The sequence below is a fragment of the Watersipora subatra genome, chromosome 1, assembly GCF_963576615.1.
Source record: "Watersipora subatra chromosome 1, tzWatSuba1.1, whole genome shotgun sequence".
In the NCBI taxonomy this organism is placed as follows: Eukaryota; Metazoa; Bryozoa; class Gymnolaemata; order Cheilostomatida; family Watersiporidae; genus Watersipora; species Watersipora subatra.
The window spans coordinates 29,310,766-29,337,741 of NC_088708.1; the positions used below are offsets into that span (position 1 = coordinate 29,310,766).

General features: G+C 36.1%; 1 protein-coding gene across 1 annotated transcript in view; it reads left to right on the forward strand.

Moving 5' to 3' along the window:
- Nucleotides 1–26,976, forward strand: part of LOC137399228 (cyclin-dependent kinase 7-like) — a 39,068-nt gene that overhangs the window by 377 nt on the left and 11,715 nt on the right. Inside the window, exons 2-9 of the mRNA XM_068085639.1 lie at nucleotides 4,843–5,018; nucleotides 5,476–5,538; nucleotides 9,148–9,249; nucleotides 9,407–9,475; nucleotides 10,616–10,726; nucleotides 12,137–12,264; nucleotides 17,961–18,138; nucleotides 26,459–26,608. Of these exons, the coding sequence (XP_067941740.1) occupies nucleotides 4,962–5,018; nucleotides 5,476–5,538; nucleotides 9,148–9,249; nucleotides 9,407–9,475; nucleotides 10,616–10,726; nucleotides 12,137–12,264; nucleotides 17,961–18,138; nucleotides 26,459–26,608 (858 nt within the window). The 5' untranslated portion in view covers nucleotides 4,843–4,961. The remainder of the gene's footprint in view (nucleotides 1–4,842; nucleotides 5,019–5,475; nucleotides 5,539–9,147; nucleotides 9,250–9,406; nucleotides 9,476–10,615; nucleotides 10,727–12,136; nucleotides 12,265–17,960; nucleotides 18,139–26,458; nucleotides 26,609–26,976) is intronic.

The following is a 26,976-nucleotide window of genomic DNA, read 5'->3' on the forward strand; positions in this document are numbered from 1 at the left end:
AGTTCCAGAATTCTTCCTGCTTATGACTCAACTTGTTGTGGGAATTTTATTTTTTTAGTTTGACAACTACTTTTGATGAGTTTTTTAGTGTGTTTTTTCACGTGCAGTGGTTTTGAGATTGATAAAAGACTTCTTGTTCAGTGTGAAAAATGAAAAAGTGTCTAAAGTGAGTTAAATCACAATCAATATTGCTAGAATCTCAAATTATTAGCCGGTTTAACTAAATTAAGAAATGAAAGAATTAACTGAGTTAACAAAACTTTTAATGAAATGTTGGCACCAACGAAGTGACTTGGCAACGAAATGATGCCTAGTGTAACTTAGAACAGAGCTGGCATGCTCCTTAACCGAAAGCCGTTTAGAAACGTATTTATCTTTTTTGTATAAATAGTCATGCATAATGGTAAAAACAAACTTTGTCGATAAGTATCGGCATAGGTTTTTATGTAACGATATTTCTTATTGAAATACATCCATGTGTCATCTAGCTCTGTAACTTACAAAAGGCGAAACTGCTCATTGTTAACAAGCTACATTTGTCTTCCTCACCATCTGAATTTTGTGGAACTATTTCATGGCACAACATTAGAAAAATTGACTAGTGTTAGCTTGCAAAATTTGTCGGGTAGATTACTTTTTTAAGTAGACTTAATTGAAAAAACATGGCTTATTTTGCTTTGTGTTGCAGTAACTTATGGCTATTTATTATTCGTAAAGGAAGGTTGTTACATATTTAAAAGTTTCCAATATAGGCCTTACGTTAACATTCTTTTTTAAAAGCTCATCAGGGAGCCTAGTGGTCTTTTTGCTTCACATAAGTAGTTGAAGAATGCTTTGGGAGTTACTGAAAGATATCAATTATTGGGTTACAAAAATAATTGTTTTTATCATGTGCAGAATTTGAAAACTTCATTTTAAAATAAGATTGGAATCTGTTATTATTTTTACAATTGTGGAACCATTTATTTCATGTTTTTAAAAGAATAATTTCATGGTACTGCTTGTAAATCATAATATTTTATAATACTTTGTTGCCTTGCCAACATCTTTCCTAATTGAATAAGCTCAAGATGTATTGCTTTTGATGATTGAAAATTTATATGAGATGCCCATGAGATTCATCTAGTTGATCATCGATGTATCGAAAGTATTGGCACAGATTATTATCATAGATTAGTTGAGTGTTTGGCATTGTACAGGTAGTAAAAAGATTTTTAATAGAATATTTTTAATTGATTAAGTTGCTTTACCCAATGAGTTTGTGTAACATACGTTAGTCTAAATCTTTACAATAGTAAGGAAAAAATATTTCATCATGATATTTCACGCAATCATGATCTGCAAGCGTGCCAGCTGAAGTGTGCTATTTTAACCAATCTGCATCAGATTGGCAGTTCCTATAAGTATGACCACAGTTATTTCATTGTATAGCAATAGCCTAGCTTGGCCTAGTGGATAGACTCGCTTTTCTGCAGACCGAGTGATTTGCTCGTTAGGTTTCGAGTTTAAATCTAGTGTGAACTGGATTTTTCGTTCCTGTAACTTTAACGCGACTGGACGCATGAATGACAGACAAACTTTGAGATTTAGAAATATAAATTATAATGTGGAGCCTTATGTTTGCTTTATCGTCGCTTTGGTATTGAATAGATTGATTGTGGTAGTTGGCAAGTATGCGCTCTTTTCAACAATGAAGATAAAAAAGACACCTAGCAGTGTGACCAATTTGGTCGTATTTTTCAACTCAATTCAACTCAAAATTCAACTTGACACATGTGGTTTGGCTCAATATGATTTGTTGTTATTGAAAATCTTTATTGGCACTAGAGACTAGAGATTACGACTAGATCACCCATTTTGTGGATAATTTTTCATTGGTTTTTTTGACAAGACCATATTACTATTGCTAGTAAATGTTTTTAAATGCCAGATCTATCTTTAAAACTGTAAATAACCCAAACATTAAACATCCATTCTCATTTTTGACAACACTCACTATTTATAATAGCTTGCGATTTTATTTATCTAATATAGTATTTATAATAACTTGACAACAAGTTTGAAGAAAGATATACAAAAATAAAGTGGTTAGTACGGCTGGTATAAAGTGTAATTATATTTCAATAGTTGATTGGAAGTCTGTAGTTTAAAGTATATACCGCACAATTCAAAACCGTTGTGCATCTATGGTAAGTCTTTTAATAGAAACCCACTTGTACTGTTATGTAAGTTTAACAATGCACTCATGACAACTCTTGGTTATCTATGCTTAGAAATGATCATTGACTCACAATGTTAATTCAGCTGCATTTTCTAAAGATTCAAGTATTATTAAGTATTTAGAATGGCCACTGGATTTTAGAGACAAAATACCAAGACGCTGCTAGAATACACATCTACTATTTATTATTTATGTATCGGAAAAAAAATTGTTTACAAGTAGAGATCACCAAATAGCATTGTTGATATATTATTGGGATATCCAACAAAAACTCTACATTTGGGTTAACTATTGTTGACTCTTGCTGTAATTTGTGTTTGTCTGTATGTTTTGTATGACAATATGTAAACTATGAAACAAAATATTAGGTTTGATAGACAATATTATAAAATTTAAAAGATGAGAATACTGTTTGCATTATTAAGTAAAATTCCATTCCAGATATAAAAAATTGGTGACAGTTGTATTGAATCTTTACGTAAAAAAAATGCAGTTATAAATCAGAATTTTTGCCTACACAACCTAACATATCAATGCTAAAAATAGTTCCAAGTAAGATGATATTTTTTATCCCAGGTATAATACTACTATATAACACTGTTTTTTTACGCAATGCTATTTAATAAGAAATGAAGATTCTCAGAAGTACTTTCTAATTAGTTTTGTAGTGTTTGCTGCTTTCTATATTAAAAGTTGTGTTCAAACTGTTTAATTATAATTGCAAGTAATTATGTTACTGAAATTATTTTGAGTCAAAGTGAGAATTGTTAGTGATAATAATAGTAATGCTCATTAGGTATGCAATGAAAAGTTGCGATTGAAATTTCTCTCTCCTAGATTTTTGATACTTTGTTAAATATAGTTTGGGAAGCTAAAAAATCTCCTTGTTCATTTCAGGCTTGTGCTCATTAGGGTGCATTTATTTACTGGCCATAAATGCTTTGGGAAATGCTGATTTCAAGGCACCACTGATTTTAGTATTACCAGAGTTTATAGCCACTATGCAATAAATTTAGTTCTGTTCCTATTGGACTGAGTGCTATGTCTGTGATGAATTTAAACTACTATATTAACACATTGCCAATCTAAGCTTTTGAAGTTCTTTGCTGAAAACTTTCATGATTCCCTTGTTGTTCCTCAATGTTGTTGCTGCTCTAAAAAAAACTTTTACCAAAACATGAGGCGTTTTGAATCTTATTTTAAGAGTTATTTTCTCTGATAATATGATATTAGGGGAAGCAACTCTTTGTTGAGATATTGTTGGTAATACCAGTTAAATTTTCCTAAATATATTAGTTGTACAGAGGTATTTTGTAAGGTAGATTTGCATGAGTATTTTATTTAGGTATTTAGTATTAGGTTTGATAGTTTAATAACATCAGTAATTGATTTCGTACGTGTATGTACATGCATGTCCCTCGCAATATATTTCTTAGATAGGGAACAAATCCTATAGTTCATTACGTTCTTATTTAAAAATGGTTGATAGCCTCTGTCTGATCATTAGAAATCTATCAATACAGATCATGACACCGAATCTAGTTTATCGTAGTTAAGCATATCTTAGTTGACATATTAGCTGCTGAAAAGATGTCACAGCTGCCCAAAATTCAGTAACGGCATCACCATCATTTTTAACGCTAGGGTCCAGTTTGCTGGCGACTTAAGATCAAATTACTTGCTAAAAACATCAGCAAGAATAATTGATTCCACAAATTGCTAAAGTAAGCTTACATGTTTTATTTTCCGTGCTTACATCATGAGAACGTCGTAGGGCATCATGTGATAGCGTCTTATGTAGGTTTCCTAAAGCTTCCAAATAAAGCAAAATAACAAACAAAAATTTTTTAACATTTGAAATGTGAAGCTTACTATTCAAAGATTCTCAGAAAAGTTGGAAGTAATTTGCTATTTAAAGACAGCCATGTTACAATATTTTGTGTGGTTACTGTGTGTAGGGATATTGGTTTGTTTGTTGGATATGCTGTAAAATGAAGCTAATGGTCCGAGAGCAATGCAGTAAAACCTCTATTTGAATGCCAGGGTGGGCTATTTTTCAATCCTTCCCCTATAGTGGCGGTCAGATAGAGGTAGGGGTTTAAATAAAGGTGGGGTTTAATTAGAGGTTTTACAGTATACACAAACAATCTGGAAATGCATGATATTGCTGTTGTGCTTATCTGAGTGCAGTTGTGAGTGAGTTTGTTCTATCTGGCTCAAAACATAAAATTAAAATCTACCAATTACTTCCTAGATCTGAATATGGCTGGGAATAGATGTTCAACCCGGCTAGTACTGCTAGTACTGCATGCAAAGTACTAGTACTGCATGCAAAGTACTAGTACTGCCTGCTAGTACTGCCTGCTAGTAATAGTACTGCTAGTACTGCCTACTAAGTACTAGTACTGCTAGTACTGCCTTCGAAGTACTAGTACTGCCTACGAAGTAACTATGCTGCGTGACAGGCGATATGTTCATATACCTTGTAAGATTTTTCTGTGTTGGCCATTTTGATTAAGAGAATGCGGTAATAATTAAAAACAAACTGCTTCAACTGTTTACAACAAAACTTACGAATATATTCAAATAAATTGTATGTCTGCTTGTTTCCTTTCTTTCAGTTATCTTGTCAGCTTGAGTTGAGGAATGTCTAGTAGTTGAACTTGTTTCCTCTTATCTGTTGATAAAGAGGAGGCAAGTTTTGGAATACGCCAACTATACTTCATACTCTGAGCTGCACATGGAGTCGAGATCTAGCAAACGGTATGAGAAGATCGAGTTTTTAGGTGAAGGACAGGTATGTAACCAAGTAGTTCATGTATAACCATACTATGTAACCTAGTAGTTCATATATCTTCTGTAATAAAATCGACGTTCACACTTGCAATAGCCTAGATGAGGTCCTGTGAAAGGTGTGGACCTCTTTAATAACCCTAACCATTATCACGGCGTAGTTACCCATTTTATCTGTTCATAAGGTTTACCGGCTGTCAACTTTTAGGTGATCTTGCTCTGCTTCATTGTCACTCTACATCCTGCATTATTTTTAAGCCATAGATTAAAAAAAGAATCGGCGTCATCTTCCTATGAAACTAACTTAGGTGCCATTGTTGGACTTTTCTTCAACAACATGTTAGGGTTTTTACATGTATCTGTGCAACGTACACAAAACGTTTTTAATGCCCAATTTGCAAAAAATATCGCTTGTTGCCATTCGATTGTGTGGTAATTGTAGTTATTGTATATTATTGCAGTTTGCTACAGTGTATAAGGCGAAAGATCTGCAGGATAATGACACAATTGTGGCTGTCAAAAAGGTAGATACCGACTCTCATATAGTATTTTTAGAGTTGTCAATTGTTGTGGTTGGGTCCATTCTAATCAGTATAACCTAAATAGTTTATGTATTATACTTGTGTGGCCTAAAATTTTAGCCTAAACATCTAACTATATGGTCTGATTAGCTGTACCAACCGGCGTTGCCCATGTAATAAAAAGTCTGGACAGAACATTGATTTGTATTTAATATAAAACAACATTTACTATTCTAACTTTCAAACTACATATCATTAGAGAAGTGTTTTGCGTAGTTGAAATAAATTAAGAGAAAAATGAAAATAACTGTAAAGGTTTTAAAACTTTATCAAACAACTGTAACTTTCAAGCTATTAGCCTGGCACATTGTCAATTGAAAATTGCAGTAAGCTGCTAGGCTTCTAATGACGGTACTCCATGACATTGCGTCAGCATTGTTGTCCAGCTGCAGTTATTCTAATAATAGCTATAACCGGACTGCAGACAGACATACGACACACGGACAACATACTTTGAGAAATATATATATAGATGGAACTATTTTGTCAGGTCAATAGACAGGCAACTTGTGACTTTAGGAGTGAATTCAAATGGATCTCAAAGCTTATCGTCTGTCCAGTTATAGCGATAAAGTTTTAGGAACGAAAAATGCGCTTCGTGCGGGATTTGAACTCACGAAGATTGCAACCTCAAGTTTGTAAACACGCACACCTAACCACAAGGCTAAGCCATTCTTAGTTATTCTATCTACAGTGTATTTATCGCTCAACGGGAATGTAGTTTTTTATTAATCATTATTACCTTTTGCATTTGTTATTTTTTGAAATTTTCTAAAAGCCAATTTTTTACCTTTACCGGTTTGGTTAATTTCTAATTTTCAAAGTTGCCATTTTAAATGTGTCATTACGCTTTTTTTCCAGCTTTTCTTAAGGTTCTATTGCTAAATCTGTAATGGCTAAATACTTTTCACATGGACAATTGTATTATCTCGCGTAGGAATTGCCTCTATATTTTCTCTCCGTTCAGTCAGGCGAAGTACCAGACAACGACAGTCTGATATCTCATTTTTGCGTTTGTACCAGTATCGAGAGGTACCATTTCGTCGAATTCAAAGTTTTGATGATAGCTTCTGCTGCAACAGTAACCTTTTTTATACACTCTACATTCTATGCACTAATTGGTATTATCAATTCAATATATTCATGATTTTATTTTGTTTTCTCAGTTCGTGTTAATTGTATCATTACCAAATAATTTTTCATTGTAATCATAGCAGAACACACTTTGTTCTGCCATTACTTGCTAATTATTTCACATTTACATTTAAACACCTTTATAGTTTTGCTTTTTCTATTAATTTATTTGAACTGCACAAAACACTTTTTTCATGATATAAGGTTTGAACGCTTGACTGGTAACTGTTGTTATATGTTGAATAAAAACAAACTTTCTGTGCAAAGACTTTTTATTACTCGGGCAACGCTGGCACTCAGCTACTTGTCGATAAATGAAGAAAATTTGCTGTCTAAATACACGATTATCAATTTTGAATGTAATGAAACCATACCACAAGTTGATATATAAAGTTGGCTCAATCTATAAAATTCAATTATCAAGATTTATTCCCCCTCTGCTGAGTGTCTAGCATTTTTCCGAACCAGATTTATCCTGGAACTAAATATACTGTGACCAACTGCCCAAGAGATTTAGCACAGGAGCAATTGTGCCTGGATGTCCTTCCTAACACCACCCAAGGTCCTTCTGTGATTTGAACCACTGGCCTTATGATTATATGTCAGTGTACTAACCACTGAACCACGGACTGCTTCATGGTTCAGTGGTTAGCGAATGAGGTGCTAAGGTGGCTGATATATGTTGTTTAGACTGCCATTTGCTGTTCTGTTAATAGTCAAGGAGTTGTGTCTACAACCGTCTACGAAATATATAATTTATTATTCTTTAAAAATATATCTGTTTCCTAGGCTATGCATTGCATAGTTGTCACTTAGTGAGTACTATTTTAATTATTCAACTCTGCATATTTATGTTCTTTGTGCATTGTGCAAAATTGTTAGGTACATGTACATGTAATAGTTAATGGAATGGTAGGGAGAATTATGTAGAAAAATATAGTTTTTGTTACGATGAAAATCAAACTTAATTTAAAACAGTTGATGTATGAATTTAGTAAATTGTATTGTATTTACCCTCTTTATTCTATATACACTGAAGACTCGCATAGAGTCATTGTGATGAGAATTACTTAACGTCATCACCAGAAAAAGCGTTTTTTGTCCAAAAGTGTTATATCTCAAAAAATTGTTAACTTCAATATTTGTATTAGTTTAATATCATTTCTAGTTGTTTTAAAATCACATTTTGAACCCTGATTTCCATATATGGTAGAACAGCTATCATATACATGTGTCATGGCTCCAAGTCCTTTTCCAAATGTATTCGTTGCAACTTAAAACCATCTTAAAGAATATTTCACTGTTGAAGGCAATCAGTATCAGCCCTAATCTTGGAACGAAAGGATTTGTGAAGAAAAACCCATCATCCTTGTATGTTTTGCAGTAGATGTAGATGTTTTGCAGTAGTGACCAATTAGCTTCTCTATAAAAATAGTTATTAAAACATAAGGTACTTTGAAACATGTTAGGAGTTATCTTCTCTAGAAAAATGGGTTTCAAAGGAGATAGCTACTTATTGTGGTATATAATTATAGTAACACCAGATTAATTTTATTGAATCGGTATGTTAGTTGTGTAGAGATATTTTGTACGATAGCTTTACATATTTGATTTAGGTATTTATAATTACGTTTGATAGTTATATAATATCAGTTGGTAATATTGTACACAAGCATGTCAAAGCATGTCTCGCGCAATATATTTTTTAGCTGAGGAACGGTTATTATAGTTTTCAACTCTCTCATTTAGAAGCAATTAATAGCCTCTGTTTGATCATTAGAAATCTATGAACATCTATACTGGCTCACAATTACTTGAAAACAGTGATCTAAACTTCTATTGGTCTACCATAGTTCATCATAGCAATTTTCTACCAAAAGTAAAGTTGTATCTTGATAGGAAAGTTCATATCATTTTTTCATAGAATGAAGAAAATGGCTTCTGAGACCTTGCATGCTGTGAATACTTATCTCAGCAATCAGACCAGAGTTGTCTTCACAAATGATATTAATTTTGTTGGTGGGGCAACTCTAAATATTGTATTTTTTACCCACATAATATTAAAATATAGCCACATGTTTATTAAAATCTCTGCATGTTATTAGTGAGTATAATTCATGACACTCATGGTAGTTTGCATTTGCCCATATGAGTAAGAGATAGTGACACTCCTGACTGGCACCAAGATATCTTGCAGGTGTTTTAGCTTTCAAGTTCTTCCCGATTACTCATAGAAATTTCCTTGTTAAGAGGAAACTGGTAATGATGGACTTTTCCACCAGTGATTGCTTTCTCCTAGCTTAATATAGTTGACAGGTGATGAATTAAACAATAGGTTTGTCATATAGGTCTGTCCCAGTGAGCTTAGCTCCTTCCTCTAGTTATTATATTTACCATCAGTGTTTGATATCTTGGCAGATCAAGCTGGGGAGACGAGCTGAAGCCGCTGATGGAATCAACAGAACTGCTCTTCGTGAAATAAAGCTTTTACAGGAGCTTAACCACCCTAACATCATCAGCGTACTCGCTTATGCACATGATTTGGGTTCATTGGTTTAGAGATATTGATGAATTATTACATTCTATGTCTGTACAATGTTAACTGCAGCTTGACTTTCATGATGAAAGATGATTTATTTTTGATTAATGCTAGCTTGTCTGAATATGGTTGTTGTAGCTGCGTGATGTGTTTGGTCAGAAGTCAAATGTCAGCTTGGTAATGGACTTTATGGACACTGACTTGGAGGTAAGATATTACCCAAGGGTAGAGGATCCCTAACAAGTGATTATTGAAATGTAGAAAATACCTAATTACTTCAAGTGACTGCATAGAGGTAGGGATATCTACTAGCTTTAACGTATTACCTAGTGGTATAAACCATTTAACTAGTACAAGTGACTTATTAGAGATAGGGAATATCTAACTACCTAGACATCCTAATCAGTCTTATTGATCGATCAGCAATAGAACTCATTTGCTTGTTTCCTCATCAAATTTTTTGCCGCAGAAAAAAAATTTGCGTTTTTGTTTCCAATAATATGATAGAAAAACCATTAATCATTAATCAATGCCTGATTTGTAAGGAAGCTAATTGGATTTTGATTATCTTTGATACAGTTGAATTTTAGAGAATGCTGGAGCAAGCGAGGCTTTGCGTGTCAACGACTAAATTATTTCTGTCATTCATCGCCTGATGTTTACCAAAGCGAGCTTAACCACTTCAGTTGGTTTCGCCGAATATTTTCAGAAGGTTCACAGCTTTGAAGCACTGATTGTGCAATTAAAAGACATTTTTCAGTCAGTCTCCAGTGTGAGTGTTTAGGAAAATTAGTTACAGTAATTGGCATACTCGAAGCAAAGCTGTCGCAATGCGTTTGAATACTGCGGCCCTCGATGAATTCTTCGCTCTACCTGCATAGTTTGTTTGTGAGAGTGCTTATGGTAAGCTGTGACGAGGCAAATCATTGAAGAACTTTCTTATGGTTATACCTTTCCTTCTTTTGGCTTAACAAGACAAACATGAAATATAAACACAATCTCATTGAGTTATAGTTAAGTTATTGTTAAGTTATTGTTAAGTTATTGTTAAGTTATTGTTAAGTTATTGTTAAGCTATAGGTAATTTATAGTCAAGTGGTACAAATTATTTTCTTGGTTTCTTTTCGGTCTTCTAAGATATCCTTGTGCCAAAAGTTGACAGAATCGCGTCTATGCTTTTTATGTGTCACATTTTATCAGTGCAGTCACATTCGTCGTCCTGATTCAATATGTTTATCCTTCGCACGAAAGGTCGTGAGTTCACCGGCCTGTCTAGCGGGCAGTGGTAGTTGCCAATCTACAGCATAGCTGATAAAGTTGTTATTTTATTTAACGATTTGTTTTCAGATTATTATCAAGGACAGGTCACTGATCTTAACTGCTGCCAATGTCAAGTCATACATTTTGCAAACGCTGCTAGGCTGTGAATACCTCCACAAATGTTGGATTCTGCATAGGGTGAGTGTGCCGGTTGATGTTTTTCTAACCATTCGAGGCGCATTAATCAATGGTTGCATGAAAGATACAGATATTAGTTGGTTGGATTAAACATGAAAACATGATAGTAAGGTTCCCACAACAAAAGATAAGCAAACATCTAGTTCCTGGGGCACGTGAGGTCATTCTGTGCGAACCCACAGTAAGTTAATGGTGATATGAAAAGGTCAGTTAACCACATTACCAAGTCAAACGTGATGCGTTCGTGAATGGTATTCTCGATCACCATTTGCCAAATACAAAATTTGCATATTCAAGTCATAATAGCAGGGAGTTGGCTTTCCACGTAGTAACCCTTGCCCTAAAATAGGAAAGTGTGAGACGAGTTGCCATCCGTTGACGGAGTGCACAGGTGAGGAAGTGGTGATCAGCGTGGTGTTGAATGGGCACGGGTTACATAGATCTCATGTATTATAATTATTTGATAATTTCTTTTCTCATTGCCTGTGACGAGTGATAGAAACTCTCAAGTTATGAACAGTTATTTATAGTTTACTTGCAAGATTGATGAAAGCTTTGCTTTTGATTGAAGCAAATGGGAGATTCTAATTTATCCACACTAAACTGCAATATTGGCTGCCATGTTCAGCTATTCATTAACTTTCTTATGTTGCATCATCTCACTGAACATGTCATGGGAGAAAAATTTGTTTTGGAGCGTCAGCCATCCAGTATGCACCGGAATATGTTGTATGTACTTATTAATGAGTCACTCTGTATCAAAAAAGTTCTGTGTGCGGACGTTCTTTAGTTCATAAGGCGGTTTCTGTTCATAATCATAGTCAAAAAAACAGATTTATGGTAGCCAAAGAAAAGTAAAATAAATGACATTATGTTATCGCGATAAAAACCATGGTAAGGTATATCGACCACCGATACCTAACTTTTGCAATAAGAATAGCTCTATCATTCGCACGACTTGCTTCAAATTTAACAGGGGCCCAAGTTGTGGTTGATTTTTCTAACTAGCTATTAGCAAGGTCCAAGGATTTACTAGCGTACTGCCAAAGATTTTTTAACAATATGGTAATTGTGTTTTTGTTTTTGATCTACCGGTATGTCATGTGCAGCAGTACCGTCTCAGCTCTCACAAAGTTGTTATTTGGAATGTTTCAGCAAGCTATACAGAAAACCATCGTTGTTTGTCATGTTTAGGTTCTCTCTAAGCAGAAGCATGATTCAACTGGTAAAAATTTTGTTTGTGGTGTCTTGAGTTCTACGAGCAGAGCATAGCTGGAGTTGAGAAAAGAGGAAGTAGTGTAAGTCATGCTCTAGATCGTGACTTGACTCTTCTATATGGATTGTCAGTAAGCCTCATATTCATATCATCATTAATATCAGTTATTCTGAAATCATCTCGTTCTTTTTCAGGATTTGAAGCCGAACAACCTTCTCATTAATAGAAAAGGCGTGCTAAAGCTCGGAGACTTCGGTCTCGCAAAGTTTTATGGCTCACCAGGAAAGCAGTACACTCACCAGGTTGTTACCAGGTGGTATCGGTACGTGCACTTTCTAAATGCTGACAGCTCATTTAATAGTTATTGATTGTCAACCGCGCTGATCAGAATTCGCAGCTTTGTCAGCGTTCATTAATTTTTAATATCGATATTTGCTAATAATAAAAAATGGTATTTGATGACTCGGAAGTCTGATTTTCCCTTCGATGATTGGCTCATCAAAAAATTGTAACCGAAATATTGAATTGCTTTTCCGTATTTTAAGAGCTTAAGAATGATGCATCTGTTTTTAAACATGTGATTATTTTAATTCTCTTTAATAGTACAACTGCGTTTGCATCAGAGGGCATCCCTCTCATAAATGACCTTCACAATGGCGAATGTTAACTCTTAAAATGACTACGAAGGCAGTTAAAAATATCGACCACAACTTTGCTAACCAAAAACATCTGCGCTTCTGTCATGATGATGAACAAAGTTTTCAAATATTTTATTCCTTTCAAGTTATTCGTTTAATTAGCTCTGTGTATTCTTTTTATGGTAGCCAGAGTGCATTGCAATGCGTTGCCTGATACACGCGGAATACAATATTAGACATAAGTTAGCGCCTCAGGTTTGTTGTAAACGTGTACCAAATTTTCTGCTCTACTGTTTTGATGAAAGTTGAGATCTACAGCCTGATGACTGCGTAAGCAAAAACTATATACAGTCAAACATGGATAACTCGCCCTCGGATAGCTCAAACGCATGGTTAACTCGAACGGTTTTGTTTGGTCCGTTCCCACGCAATGATAAATTGCTTCAGATAACTCGACCTCAACTTCGTTAACTCGAACAGTTTTTAGCCCAACGGCTACCGAAACGGTTGTTATCGCTTTAGAATATTACTTTATTCCAAGCCATAGAGATAAACCCCAACTTTTAGTAGTTCGTAGGCGTTATTATTACCATCATCGGCAAAATATTTTCGTCAATGACTTTTCTAAAGGTTTGGTGAAATTTGATTTTTACCAAACGTCCGCTTAGCGATGGTTCTACGAAGGCTAGGAAAAGCGAGGTAGCCTTTGCATAAATTTAAAGGAAAATCGGCAAAATTGATCTTGGTTAAAACGCTCAAAAGAAAAAGATGTCTTTCTTCAGAGCATTTCAACAGCGATCAAGTTTTGTCAATTTTAATCTGAAAACGTCCTGGCAGTCACATCACATAAAACAACAAACAAATCTCAAGTGATAGAAAAATCTCTATACTTTCTGATGAAAAATTTTTAAACTTTACATTAGAAGCATTTAATTTAAAACAAGCCATTCATGCTTTTGATTTATATTATAGTTTGTATATGTACATGTATCTACTAATAAATACATGGACTTATGACAGTGCTCTGATAACTCGAACGCTCTGATAACTCGAAAACTTTCACTCGGTCCCGTGAAGTTTGAGTTATCCATGTTTAACTGTATATATATCTAACTATATTATAGTTGTGCACGCTATAGTGATTTACACGCTGTCTACTAATTTATTCAGCCCCCATTCTATGTTGAGCACTGTGGTTTTACTTATCTACTTATGATAAATTTCAATATATAAATAATTAGTAGAGAATTAGTTATATATCTATAATATATAGAATATATACACAGTATATCTATATATAAATAGTTTAAAGAATAGTTTGTACTTGGTTTTCAGCTGCTGTCAGTTTTAAGAATGCGGTCTAGCCTCTAATTAGGCTGCATAGATTAGATCCATATTTCATATTGAGCACGCCGTATTAGCATTCCATAAATAATTATTCTTTATGTAATTATATACTACAGCAGTGTATATATATTATTTATATATATATAAATTGTTGTCTTATTCCGGTTAATCTAAATGGATGGTAATGTCTACCCAAGCTTGGGTCTCTTACCAGTGTCCCCGGAGTTTGAGCTTTCATCTCAAGATTTTAGCCTTTTCCATATACGTGTATATTTTATGTATGTATATATATATATATATATATATATATTACATATATATGCATAGAATATATATAATGTTATTATGTTTGGAGAATCTTTGGAGGGTGTCAATCAGCTCCTTATGTTTGCTGATTTTACATAGCACATTAGGAATTAACAATCAATATTGATTCTCTCAGCGGTGAACCTATCATTCTGATGGGACTTAACAATATTACCTATGAGTGTGGTAATCAGTTGTTGGTGAGAATGCCTAAAGACTATATAAAATTCCAGCAGAAGAGGCAGTGGTTAAGTTCAGCAGAATCATTGTGTAATCGGATCATTATAGTGGATACACAATATGTGATGAATTCTTGTGTAGAAGGTTATAAGGCGAGAATTGTAGTTGGGGAGACCGGGCAAGTTGAGAATCGGGGCAAGTTGAGCATCGGGGCAAGTTGAGCATCGGGGCAAGTTGAGCATCGGGGCAAGTTGAGCATCGGGGCAAGTTGAGAATCGGGGCAAGTTGAGAATCGGGGCAAGTTGAGAATCGGGGCAAGTTGAGAATCGGGGCAAGTTGAGAATCGGGGCAAGTTGAGAATCGGGGCAAGTTGAGAATCGGGGCAAGTTGAGCATCGTGGCAAGTTGAGAATTGGGGCAAGTTGAGAATCGGGGCAAGTTGAGAATTGGGGCAAGTTGAGAATCGGGGCAAGTTGAGCATCGTGGCAAGTTGAGAATCGGGGCAAGTTGAGAATCGGGGCAAGTTGAGAATCGGGGCAAGTTGAGAATCGGGGCAAGTTGAGAATCGGGGCAAGTTGAGCATCGTGGCAAGTTGAGAATTGGGGCAAGTTGAGCATCGTGGCAAGTTGAGAATCGGGGCAAGTTGAGAATCGGGGCAAGTTGAGCATCGTGGCAAGTTGAGCATCGTGGCAAGTTAAGCATCGGGGCAAGTTGAGAATCGGGGCAAGTTGAGAATCGGGGCAAGTTGAGAATCGGGGCAAGTTGAGAATCGGGGCAAGTTGAGCATCGGGGCAAGTTGAGCATCGGGGCAAGTTGAGCATCGGGGCAAGTTGAGCATCGGGGCAAGTTGAGCATCGGGGCAAGTTGAGAATCGGGGCAAGTTGAGAATCGGGGCAAGTTGAGCATCGGGGCAAGTTGAGCATCGGGGCAAGTTGAGCATCGGGGCAAGTTGAGCATCGGGGCAAGTTGAGAATCGGGGCAAGTTGAGAATCGGGGCAAGTTGAGCATCGGGGCAAGTTGAGAATCGGGGCAAGTTGAGCATCGGGGCAAGTTGAGCATCGTGGCAAGTTGAGCATCGTGGCAAGTTGAGAATCGGGGCAAGTTGAGCATCGTGGCAAGTTGAGCATCGTGGCAAGTTGAGCATCGTGGCAAGTTGAGCATCGGGGCAAGTTGAGAATCGGGGCAAGTTGAGAATCGGGGCAAGTTGAGAATCGGGGCAAGTTGAGCATCGGGGCAAGTTGAGCATCGGGGCAAGTTGAGCATCGGGGCAAGTTGAGCATCGGGGCAAGTTGAGAATCGGGGCAAGTTGAGCATCGGGGCAAGTTGAGCATCGGGGCAAGTTGAGAATCGGGGCAAGTTGAGAATCGGGGCAAGTTGAGCATCGGGGCAAGTTGAGAATCGGGGCAAGTTGAGAATCGGGGCAAGTTGAGAATCGGGGCAAGTTGAGCATCGTGGCAAGTTGAGAATTGGGGCAAGTTGAGAATCGGGGCAAGTTGAGCGTCGTGGCAAGTTGAGAATCGGGGCAAGTTGAGAATCGGGGCAAGTTGAGCATCGTGGCAAGTTGAGCATCGTGGCAAGTTGAGCATCGTGGCAAGTTGAGAATCGGGGCAAGTTGAGAATCGGGGCAAGTTGAGAATCGGGGCAAGTTGAGAATCGGGGCAAGTTGAGAATCGGGGCAAGTTGAGCATTGCCATTTCCTGCCAACCATGTGCTTCCCTTTTTACAATTCTGACATAATTTTATGGCCATGAACATTACATGCAAGTATTTACAAACTCAGGTAAAAGACAGAGAGGTCAGCCATTCATCCAGAACTTCATCATGTTTTCTGTTTTTTTGTGATTTTCCTGTACACCATACTTGTGCATAAGCCCAAATTGAGCCAGTCTGTGACCAGTACATTGTTACAACTTAGTAAAAGTTGCGTGCGAGGCAAGTTGATCATTGTTAATTTGGGTAAGTTGGGCATGCTCAACTTACCCCGGTATGTTCATGAATCCCATACTTCTGATCTCGGACAATCATAGTTCACATATCAGCATTGATGGTATAGAGAAAGCACAATGTGCAGGTTTGGTGATGCTGACCACATCTCCTCATACTTCCCATTTTATCCAGCCACTTGAGATCACAGTGTACCAAACATTTAGAGCAAATTTTAACACTGTCATTAATGATTGGATGAGGCTTAATAATGGTGAGCCTGTTCGAATTGTAAAAATTGCAGAGTTTGTTAACCAAGCTGTTCTAAATGCTCTAACACCTAAAAACATTATATCTGTATTTGAGAGGTCAGGTATATCCATCTGAATCGTGATGTGTTTTGTGAATCATACTTTGTAGCAGCTGATGTTACAGATCGTCCTATGGCAGGGTCGTTAGAAAATTCAAATTTATCTCCATTGGATGTTCCATGTTATTATGATGTGTTACTGTGATTGATGAAGATGATAAAGTAGTCTGCGTAAAACTATCTGATTCAAACAGGAGAGAGCTTTCCTACTTAAACATCCTTTCACTATCCAGACAAAGACGATGAGAGATGGTTGTACTAGAAAAATATTTTCAAGTGCTGCCAAAGCTGGTCATTGACTAGCAAGGAAGAGTTCATTTCAGTTATGCATTAAACTGTGACTATCACTTATACCAATTTATACTACTAGTTACTTGAGTTTGCTCTATTTTAGCTTTTCCTTGCCAATTTGAATCCCGAATAAAAGTTTCAGCAATAGCATACTCAGTATTCTTTATGCTCATCATGCCCTGATATTTTGTTTTGGGTTTTTAATTTTTATGAAAACTTCAATTGTTGGACTAGAAAAATAAAACTGCCCATTGAAATACTGGTGGGTCGGACCTATGCTATGAAAGTCAAGTTGATTGTATTATAAACGAAAGAGTGATAGCCAATCAAATTTTGCATGCTCAACTTGTCCCGGTCTCCCTTACCTATTGTATTTTGGTATCCATCAATTGTGCAGGTGGTATCCATCAATATCGGTTCAGTTGTTCTGATTGTTACCAATCAGAACAACTGAACCAATATATGTTTTCAGGCTGTAGATGTTGAAGATATGGAACAATTTTGTGTTTCTGGTTCCACAGAGTATTGTTCCATATGTAACAACTTTCTGTTTCTGGTTCCACAGAGTATTGTTCCATATGTAACAACTTTCTGTTTCTGGTTCCACAGAGTATTGTTCCATATGTAACAATTTTGTGTTTCTGGTTCCACAGAGTATTGTTCCATATGTAACAACTTTCTGTTTCTGGTTCCACAGAGTATTGTTCCATATGTAACAACTTTCTGTTTCTGGTTCCACAGAGATGAGTGATTGGCTGTTGCTCTACAAAAATTTATCACAGCTCTAAACATTCAGGAGATATTATTGTAGGCTGCAGCTGTGAGAACTGGTATCTGTAGCTGTATGCAGATAACAGCCGATATAGAGCAAGCTATATCTGTGGTTATTATTTTGTAATATGAAGCTCACTAAAACTAGTGGTTATCTGCGGAGCCCCTGAACTGCTATAGTGGTTATCTGCAGAGCCCCTGAACTGCTATACGGAGCCAAAATGTATGGCACTGGAGTTGACATCTGGGCTTGTGGCTGCATTCTTGCTGAACTGCTTCTGCGAAACCCATTCCTACCTGGAGACACTGACATTGAACAGCTTAGCACCATATTTAAAGCTCTAGGAACTCCAACAAGTGAAACCTGGCCCGTAAGTTTCATTCTAGGCTTGATGCCTCGAAATTGTATGCAATCCTGTTTTTTATGGAAGAAAATAATTACTAAAGTTATTTAGAGAAAAAGCCGAAATGGAACCCTGATTACGCATGCTGGTATTTGCTGTGGCTACGCGTGACGATTATAAACAATGCATCGCAGTGACACATGAAGTAACCAATAAGATTTGGCTTCAGTCGTGTAAAAACATGGACTGACCAATAAGAATTGGCTTCAGTCGTGTAAAGGCCATGTGAAGGCCAAGTCGTTCTTGCCGGATTTTCCATTACCATTATCGAAATATATTCAGCATACAAAAATACTCGGTGTTCTCGACACGAAAAAACTATAGAAAAAAACTTATTTCAATATATAATTAATTATATGGATCAGTATCTGTAAGGTTTCGCGAATAGTTCTAGTTTACATGGTGGCCTTTATTTATAATACGAGTGAGAATATCTTTGTCCATATGTAAATAGTCACACAAATCCAAATTGTCATCATCGTATGTAATCGAATCTTTGGTGAAACTAGCTTGTGCTCGAAATAGGTAAAATGGAATCAATATCGTTGCTCTCTAGAAATACCTATTTCATCCGATCACAGATGCGTCAGTATCTCTACCGATGTGGGCCGACATGTTCGAGTTGGCATGATGCATCGAAAATGTGTAATGACGTGTCGACAATGGTTACACAAAAGTGTCATTTCGTCGCTGTCAGTAGCCAGGCCTTTACACTAACTAAGGTAGAATGTATATTGGTTATTTATGGTTATTGACAAGCGATGAGTTAGTTTTTTTTTGTCTAGCTTCTTGTGTGGGATTTCTTAACAAATTAGACTTTTTGCTTAATTTCTAAGTAATTCACTAATCGGTGCTGATTGTTACGAACATTCTTAAGACATTCCTGAAATATTTATTTCACTGCAACATTGGTAAATGTACATTAAATATGTTGAAATATTAAGATGTGTGTTATTTTCAATGCAGACGTTACGGCTATTCGTGCATAGCTTGGTTTTATATTGAAAACATTCGTTTCGTTTTTTAAATGTCAGTTCAATAGCGGCAAATGCTGACGGCAGCAATTTTTAAAACACGGGTGTTTTACGCTTGACAGTGAGCTGAACTGAGAATGACTATCAAAAACAGAAAGTTCTTTGTGTCCTTATTCTTGGTATTGTTCATTATACTGATTATACTGTATATACATATACTTGTATATTAGCCTGCTTTAAAACTGAAAAGGCAATTTTATCAAACTACATTTTATGTACATAAATGTAATATTTCACAAACCATCATGTTTACACTTCTCAGACCGCACGTCAAAGTTGACTATGCCAAGCTACTACTCAATATAAAATATATGCCCCGCTCTAGCTAAGAGGGCAACAGGCTAATATAAAAAACGCGGAGTTGTGCGACAATTTCTTCGTAGCATGTAAACTCGTCAGCTACGAACAATTGGGAGTTGTGTGACCACTCCTGCGTATCACGTAAATACGTCCTCATCATTCCTACGATCAAAACCACAACTTCGAAGCTCAAAAATTCGTAGCATCTAACACTTGCGTATTCCTCAAATTGAAATGCATAATTACATCTATTAAAGGACTTTTTGCATATTCTGTGAGGCTATTTTGGTTTTACTATCACTTGATCATAACCGCTGTTATTGGTTGGTCATTCACCTGACTGCACTTACGCTCATCATGCGGAATGGTAGTAATAAAATTCAGAGACATTTAACCATGCTTTGATAATGAACCTCTATCAGTCTGTTGCATATATAATATCCTCTTAGTGTTTGCTCAAATGGTGCACCATGGTAGTTGAGGGTCTACTGAGATATGAGTCTTTTGCTGAATCTTTTCTATTCGGTTAGATCAGATTTACATTTACAAATTACATTTAATATATTCTGGTATCACACAGTTATTTGTTACAATATACTCTGGTATCACACAGTTGTTACAATATACTCTGGTATCACACAGTTATTTGATACAATACACTCTGGTATCACACAGTTATTTGCTATAATATACTCTGGTATCACACAGTTATTTGTTACAATAAACTCTGGTATCACACAGTTATTTGTTACAATATACTCTGGTATCACACAGCTATTTGCTATAATATACTCTGGTATCACACAGTTATTTGTTACAATAAACTCTGGTATCACACAGTTATTTGTTGCAATAAACTCTGGTATCACACAGTTATTTGATACAATATACTCTGGTATCACACAGTTATTTGATATAATATACTCTGGTATCACACAGTTATTTGCTACAATATACTCTGGTATCACACAGTTGTTTGCTACAATATACTCTGGTATCACACAGTTGTTTGCTACAGTATACTCTGGTATCACACAGTTATTTGATATAATATACTCTGGTATCACACAGTTATTTGCTACAATATACTCTGGTATCACACAGTTGTTTGCTACAATATACTCTGGTATCACACAGTTATTTGCTACGATAGACTCTGGTATCACACAGTTGTTTGCTACAATATACTCTGGTATCACACAGTTATTTGCTACGATATACTCTGTTGTTGCATAGTTACACACCAATAATCTGCTTTGAGTACGTAATTTATATTTCTATGATTGGCTTGAGAAATGTTTATATTACACACATTTACAAGTTTGTACCATAGGTTAGCTCTAAACATAGACTACTTCTCATTCAAGAAAGAGCGTGACTCAGCTGCTTCCAAACTAGTCAACTTTACAAAGGTTGGCCATTGCTTCCTGCAGTTGCAATTGGAATAGCCAAGGTCGTATCGGTAATTATAGGCTTAGCTCCTGTATTTAATTAGGCTAATGAAGGCTCCATTTGAGTGCAAACTTTCATGACTTGTCTCCTCCACCGATGCTATCTGCTCTATTAAATGCTAATTTACTACTTGAGCATAAGTGCTGCAGAAGAGCGTGAGTCTCAGCGGCTTCTTGGTGGTCTACAGTATCCGCGAGACTAGAGGGAACTTGCATTAGCACCTATCGTTGGTGGTCTACAGTATCTGTAAGACTAGAGGGTTTTTGCATTAGCATTTATCGTTGGTGGTGTACAGTATCTGTAAGACTAGAGGGTGCTTGCATTAGCACCTATCGTTGGTGGTCTAGAGTATCTGTAAGACTAGGGGGTATTTACATTAGCACTTTTCGTTGGTGGTCTAGAGTATCTGTAAGACTAGAGGGTACTTACATTAGCACTTATCGTTGGTGGTCTACAGTATCTGTGAGACTAGAGGGTGTTTGCATTAGCACCTATCGTTGGGGGTCTACAGTATCTGTAAGACCAGAGGGTGCTTACATTAGCACCTATCGTTGGTGGTCTACAGTATCTGTGAGACTAGAGGGTACTTACATTAGCACTTATTGTTGGTGGTCTACAGTATCTGTGAGACTAGAGGGTGCTTACATTAGCACCTATCGTTGGTGGTCTAGAGTATCTGTGAGACTAGAGGGTGCTTACATTAGCACCTATCGTTGGTGGTCTGCAGTATCTGTGAGACTAGAGGGTGCTTACATTAGCACCTATCGTTGGTGGTCTGCAGTATCTGTGAGACTAGAGGGTGCTTACATTAGCACCTATCGTCTAGTCATTCAGTTTATAAATGCATGTCTCTCTATGGGACTCGCAAGTGCCACATAGCAGCCATTTGTGTTTCTATGTTGTTGGCCTGCATCTGTAAATAAATATATCTCGAATGTCATTGATTATATGTATGCATTGACAATGAAAGCCCGATTTGTGATCAACTCATCATATGAATTGCTTAATTGAGAAAATATTTGACTCAACATCTGAAGCAATTTCCAACATACGCTATCAGAAGTTTCGCGAAAGTCGCAGCATTGTGAATCGGTGCATATGTATGCTGTTATTTTTCACTTAGCTTGGTTTTATGGTGTTTGAATAATATTAAACAGTTCTTTATATATTTTCATTTTACAGAAAATGCTTGTAAAATTATGGGTTTTAAGAAGACTGGTGCTAGTGGTGGTAGCCGTGAACGGAAGACGAAGGCAATGCTTTCTTTAGAATAAAAGCAAGGAATTATTGAATAAACATGAGCAAACATCTTTAGATCAACTCTTTAACAGTTTAAAAAACCATTTAATAGTTATCTGAGGGGAGAACATGAGAATTATGCAACAAATGGGAAGTCTAAAGCGAGTGAAAATAGAAAAGTTAGACTTGATTTATAATTCGAATTATTTGATTTTAGTCTTTAACTGTTGCCTTTTTTGGTTTTATGATTCTTGTATGGCATAATTTGTTAAAGATTACTGTTTGAAATGAAGTTATTGCCAATAAAGTAATGTGTATATATATACATTGTATGCAAAAACAAAATGTAGAAAGTGTCAAGTTTAAAAACAAAATATATAATAAAGTCATATTAATTTAGTGCTCACATGGCTAAGTTAGACCGGTTCCGTATCACCTCCATCACCTATATCTGTTCTCCGCCTGTTTCTCTGTCTCCGAGGCTACAATAAAAGACTCTTATTATTTATTTTTTGTTCAGTTCTTTACAAAGTTCAAGTTTTTTTCCGTTTAGCTATTCGGATAGTTTTACCTAAATGTTTTTGTTTTAATCTTATATGTAATTACCTAAAGTAGTTATTGATAGGATTTAGAGCTGTGCAACTGACTGACTACAATGCAGTGTGTTTTCATTAGAATACCTGCTCTAACATACAACTGTTTTGACATATAAAAAATACCCTCATAGGTTTGATTGTATATAAAAAATATGTATATTAGCCGTGACATTAATTAACTTTTGTACTTACAGTCATACCTCGACATACGAGCTTAATGCGTTTTGGAACTGAGTTCCTATGTCAGTGTGCTCATAGGTCAATGCAATATTTTCTATATGAAGTAACTAAATACAAATTAATTTGTTCTTGTACTATGAAAATAATCACCGGATGAAAACCGGATGTTACAATCAAAAAATGTGTTTTAAATTTTAGTAATTTAGTAGCTACGCTCACAAAGTGAAAGCAATCACCCTTTTAGCAGTTACGATCCGCAAAAAAATGTAACATTACTATGTACGATACTGTATGGAGTTCTTACCTCCCAGACAGACGTAGTGACTAATGGCGGTGTGAGAGAGACTTTACAGCTACGCGTTTGGTAAACTTGACTTTTTGCAATGATATGTAACACAACATAAACTTTGAATTTAGCTTACATGAATTTAGCTTATGAAACGCCGGCCCGCGCACACACCTAAAATTAAGTTTTAATATTTTACTGTCATCATACTTTGTCCTCGCCTTAATTGTTTATTGTTTTTGGTTTGACGCTTATTGCCCCGCTTTCACTGTAGCTTTTAGCCGACCTTATTGAAACTTTTTTTAAACTGATTCGACGATAAAGACTGATTCTGTACTCGGAAGCAGCCTCTCGCATACTTGACCATTTAATGGCCACCAAGAGCTGGCTCATATCTCCAAGGTTTCTCGTATCTCAAGGCAGAAATTGCTCGAAATTCTGCTTGCAACTTGATTTTCTCGTATGTCGTGACACTCGTATTTGTAGGTATATTAAACATACATCAATTTTAACACATTTTCTTATCTGTTAGAACTTTTATATGTTTATTCCCTGCCACACAAGGCATAGTTTTATTTAAAAGTCAACTTTTATTTTAGGTTGTTATTCACCAGCAACATCAAGGAGTTGTCATCTCCATTGTCAACATTGTCTCCATTTCCATAGATTAATAAATTAATGAATGATGTTGATTTAAAGTATATGTGCAATTGCTTATTGGTTATGGATTGCTACAAACATTACTTGTTCGTGTGGTATTGCTACCTTGCATTAGCCTTCAAGTCTGCCGCTATTAAGCTATACATAAAAGACATCAGACATTCGAGGGTTGGGGAACGTGGTATTTCACCTGTTTATTTATACATGCCACCGATGAATTTGGAATCTTGTATACTATAGGTGCCACATAGAAGGTATGCTCTGCACTTCGATCACGCCTGAGCGATGTGATGATAAGGTGTTACTTACATAAGGCAATTTTATAAGCGTTTTTTAATTTCATACCACCTGCTACTAAAGTTCCTGTAGATCAACAGTCACACTGAATCCAAATGCAACAAGTACTGGTAAATCATTTATACTAGGTTAAAATGAGTTGTCACAATCAACTGACCAATAGCAGATGGTCACAACCAGCTGATCAATAGCGCATGGTCACAATAAACTGACCAATAGCAGATTGTCACAACCAACTGACCAATAACAGGTTGTCACAACCAACTGACCAATAGCAGGTGGTCACAATCAACTGACCAATAGCAGGTGGTCACAATCAACTGACCAATAGCAGATGGTCCCAACCAACTGACCAATAGCAGATTGTCACAACCAACTGACCAATAGCAGGTTGTCACAACCAACTGACCAATAGCAGGTTGTCATAATAAACTGACAATTACTTTTCATTTGTTAGTAATATTGTCATATCAATTTTGTCTGTGTGTATTTCAACAAATTCATAATTCTGAAATAAAAAGAAACAATTTGCAAGACATCAAGTATTTCGTTAACTGTCCTATAATGATTTTTGACGGCCAAAAATAAAGGTTAGAAGTGGCTGATGTAACTAGGTGAATCGTGTGTCAAAACATTTTGATGTTTCTCACGCGGTTTGACTGCGAGAGTCGTATTTCCATTCCTTTAATACAAGACTGGCATATCTTGATGTCTGATTCGTGCTGCTACAGAACCCTGATGTAAAATAAAGAAGGATTGAAAGAATCAACAAGCAACAAACTGGATGAAAAAATCGGAAATGACAAATGCACCGTTCCATTCATCAAACATTGCCGTCTGTCTCTTGGTTAAGAATTGATTTGTCACACATTTTGCTCTTTCCTGTCTGGGTTTAATCTTTGTACTTCCCAAAGAAAATTGAGCGGAGCAGGTGCGCGACGGGGGTTAGTCGAGCATTTGCAAGTCAAGACAGCTTGTAAGAGCTATGAGCTGATTCCTGTATGGAGAAGCTTGTTCAGTTATTCACCGTGATGTACGTTTAATGGCTTGTTTATAATGCAACATTCCTTCTTCTTAGTCAGGTTTGTTGATCTATATCGCAGTTCAATCTGCTATGAGAAGTATTTTCCAGGGATTGCGTGTCTGGACATTGTTGAATAATCATGAGTAATGCTCAAATTTATATTGTCTTTAGGAGTTATCCGATTTCTGATTTGCTTTTGTAGGCAGTGAAATGTCTGTGGTGTGACTTTTTATTTGCATTGTTTGGATAGCAACGTATACTGGATTTACATGTTTTAGCGCTTATAAAAATAGCCTTGATTTAGTCTCCATTTTAAAAATTTAGTTTCTATAATCATCACCTTTGTTGTAATTTTATCATTCTTTTAAACAGTCACTGCTGTTCCTAGAATTGTTCAGAGACTTGACTATCGAAAATTTTAATAATTTAATAACCAAACAGATCTCATTGCAGTGTAACTAATGAAGTATTGCACAACGCTAAAAAAATCAGCATGAAAACTGAGTTTGTGTGGTGCTATCTTCAATACTTTTCAATTTCTAGTTATATATATAAAATTAATAATTGGAAAGTCTTGACGATAACATGGTGCAGTCTCAGTATATATATACACATATAAGTATATATCATGATATATATATCACGATATATATATCATGATAAATATATCAAGAGAACATCAGTTGCAAGCTGAAGGGATCAATCTATCTCATGACTGTGTATTTTATTGATGCAGTAATCAGGAAATGGATTTGAAGAGAGTGAAATTATATGATTTGATTGGCCAAGTTTTCTCTACCGCTATTGCATCACCAGGCTGCATCTTATATCTTCTGATAAAGAGTCTTATAATCTCCTATATAACCTTGCATTCCTATGAGACATACAACTCCTGTTTTTTCTTCTTGATTGTCCTGACGTGGTTTTTATTTTTTTATTTCGTTTTTTCGCTTCTTCACACTTGATTGGTTCTATTTTTAGTTATAATTTTTAAACATTTTAGATCCTTTCCAGTTACATTGAAGTTTATCATGGATACTGGACTGGCTTCGCATTTATCATATTCTATAGCTAGATATATATTATATAGATAACATTTTTGATTTTATATTTAATCAATTGCGTATTGTTTGGCCAAGAAACTTAAGGATATTAAAGTGTTAGCTGCCAATATCTAGTGTCTCTCATCTTCATAATTATAATGGTTGTTCTATTACAGACTGTCTCAGAGCTACCTGACTACCTCGAGTTCAAACCTATAATAGCAACACCCCTAGATCAAATATTCACTGCTGCAGGGTATGACCTCCTTGAGCTGCTCGGCTCCATGCTCAAATTGGACCCTATTCGTCGGTGTACAGCAACTCAGGTTGGCTAAATCCTTCCCTCTTGAGACATACTAGTAATGATTTAAAGTTACCCATTTTGATGGTCAGTTGTGAGCATTGAACATGGAATTTACTCACCAAATTGAACAGTTTTATTATTAGTTCACGCTGGTGGAGGGAGGTGTATATCTACTCTGAATCGCTGCCATGCGAATGTTGATTCTTGTCAATCAGTTCCTCAGGTTGAATAGGGTGGAACAAACGCTCGCCTATGCATAGCTGTGGGTTTCCAGCGTTATTTAGATTTTAAATAAAACTGGTTTTATTGCAGAAGGCTACCAGGTGGTATCATTATTAATTACTATGCATTTTTTACTAGTTTAATCATGGTTCTCTTAGTGGTACTCGC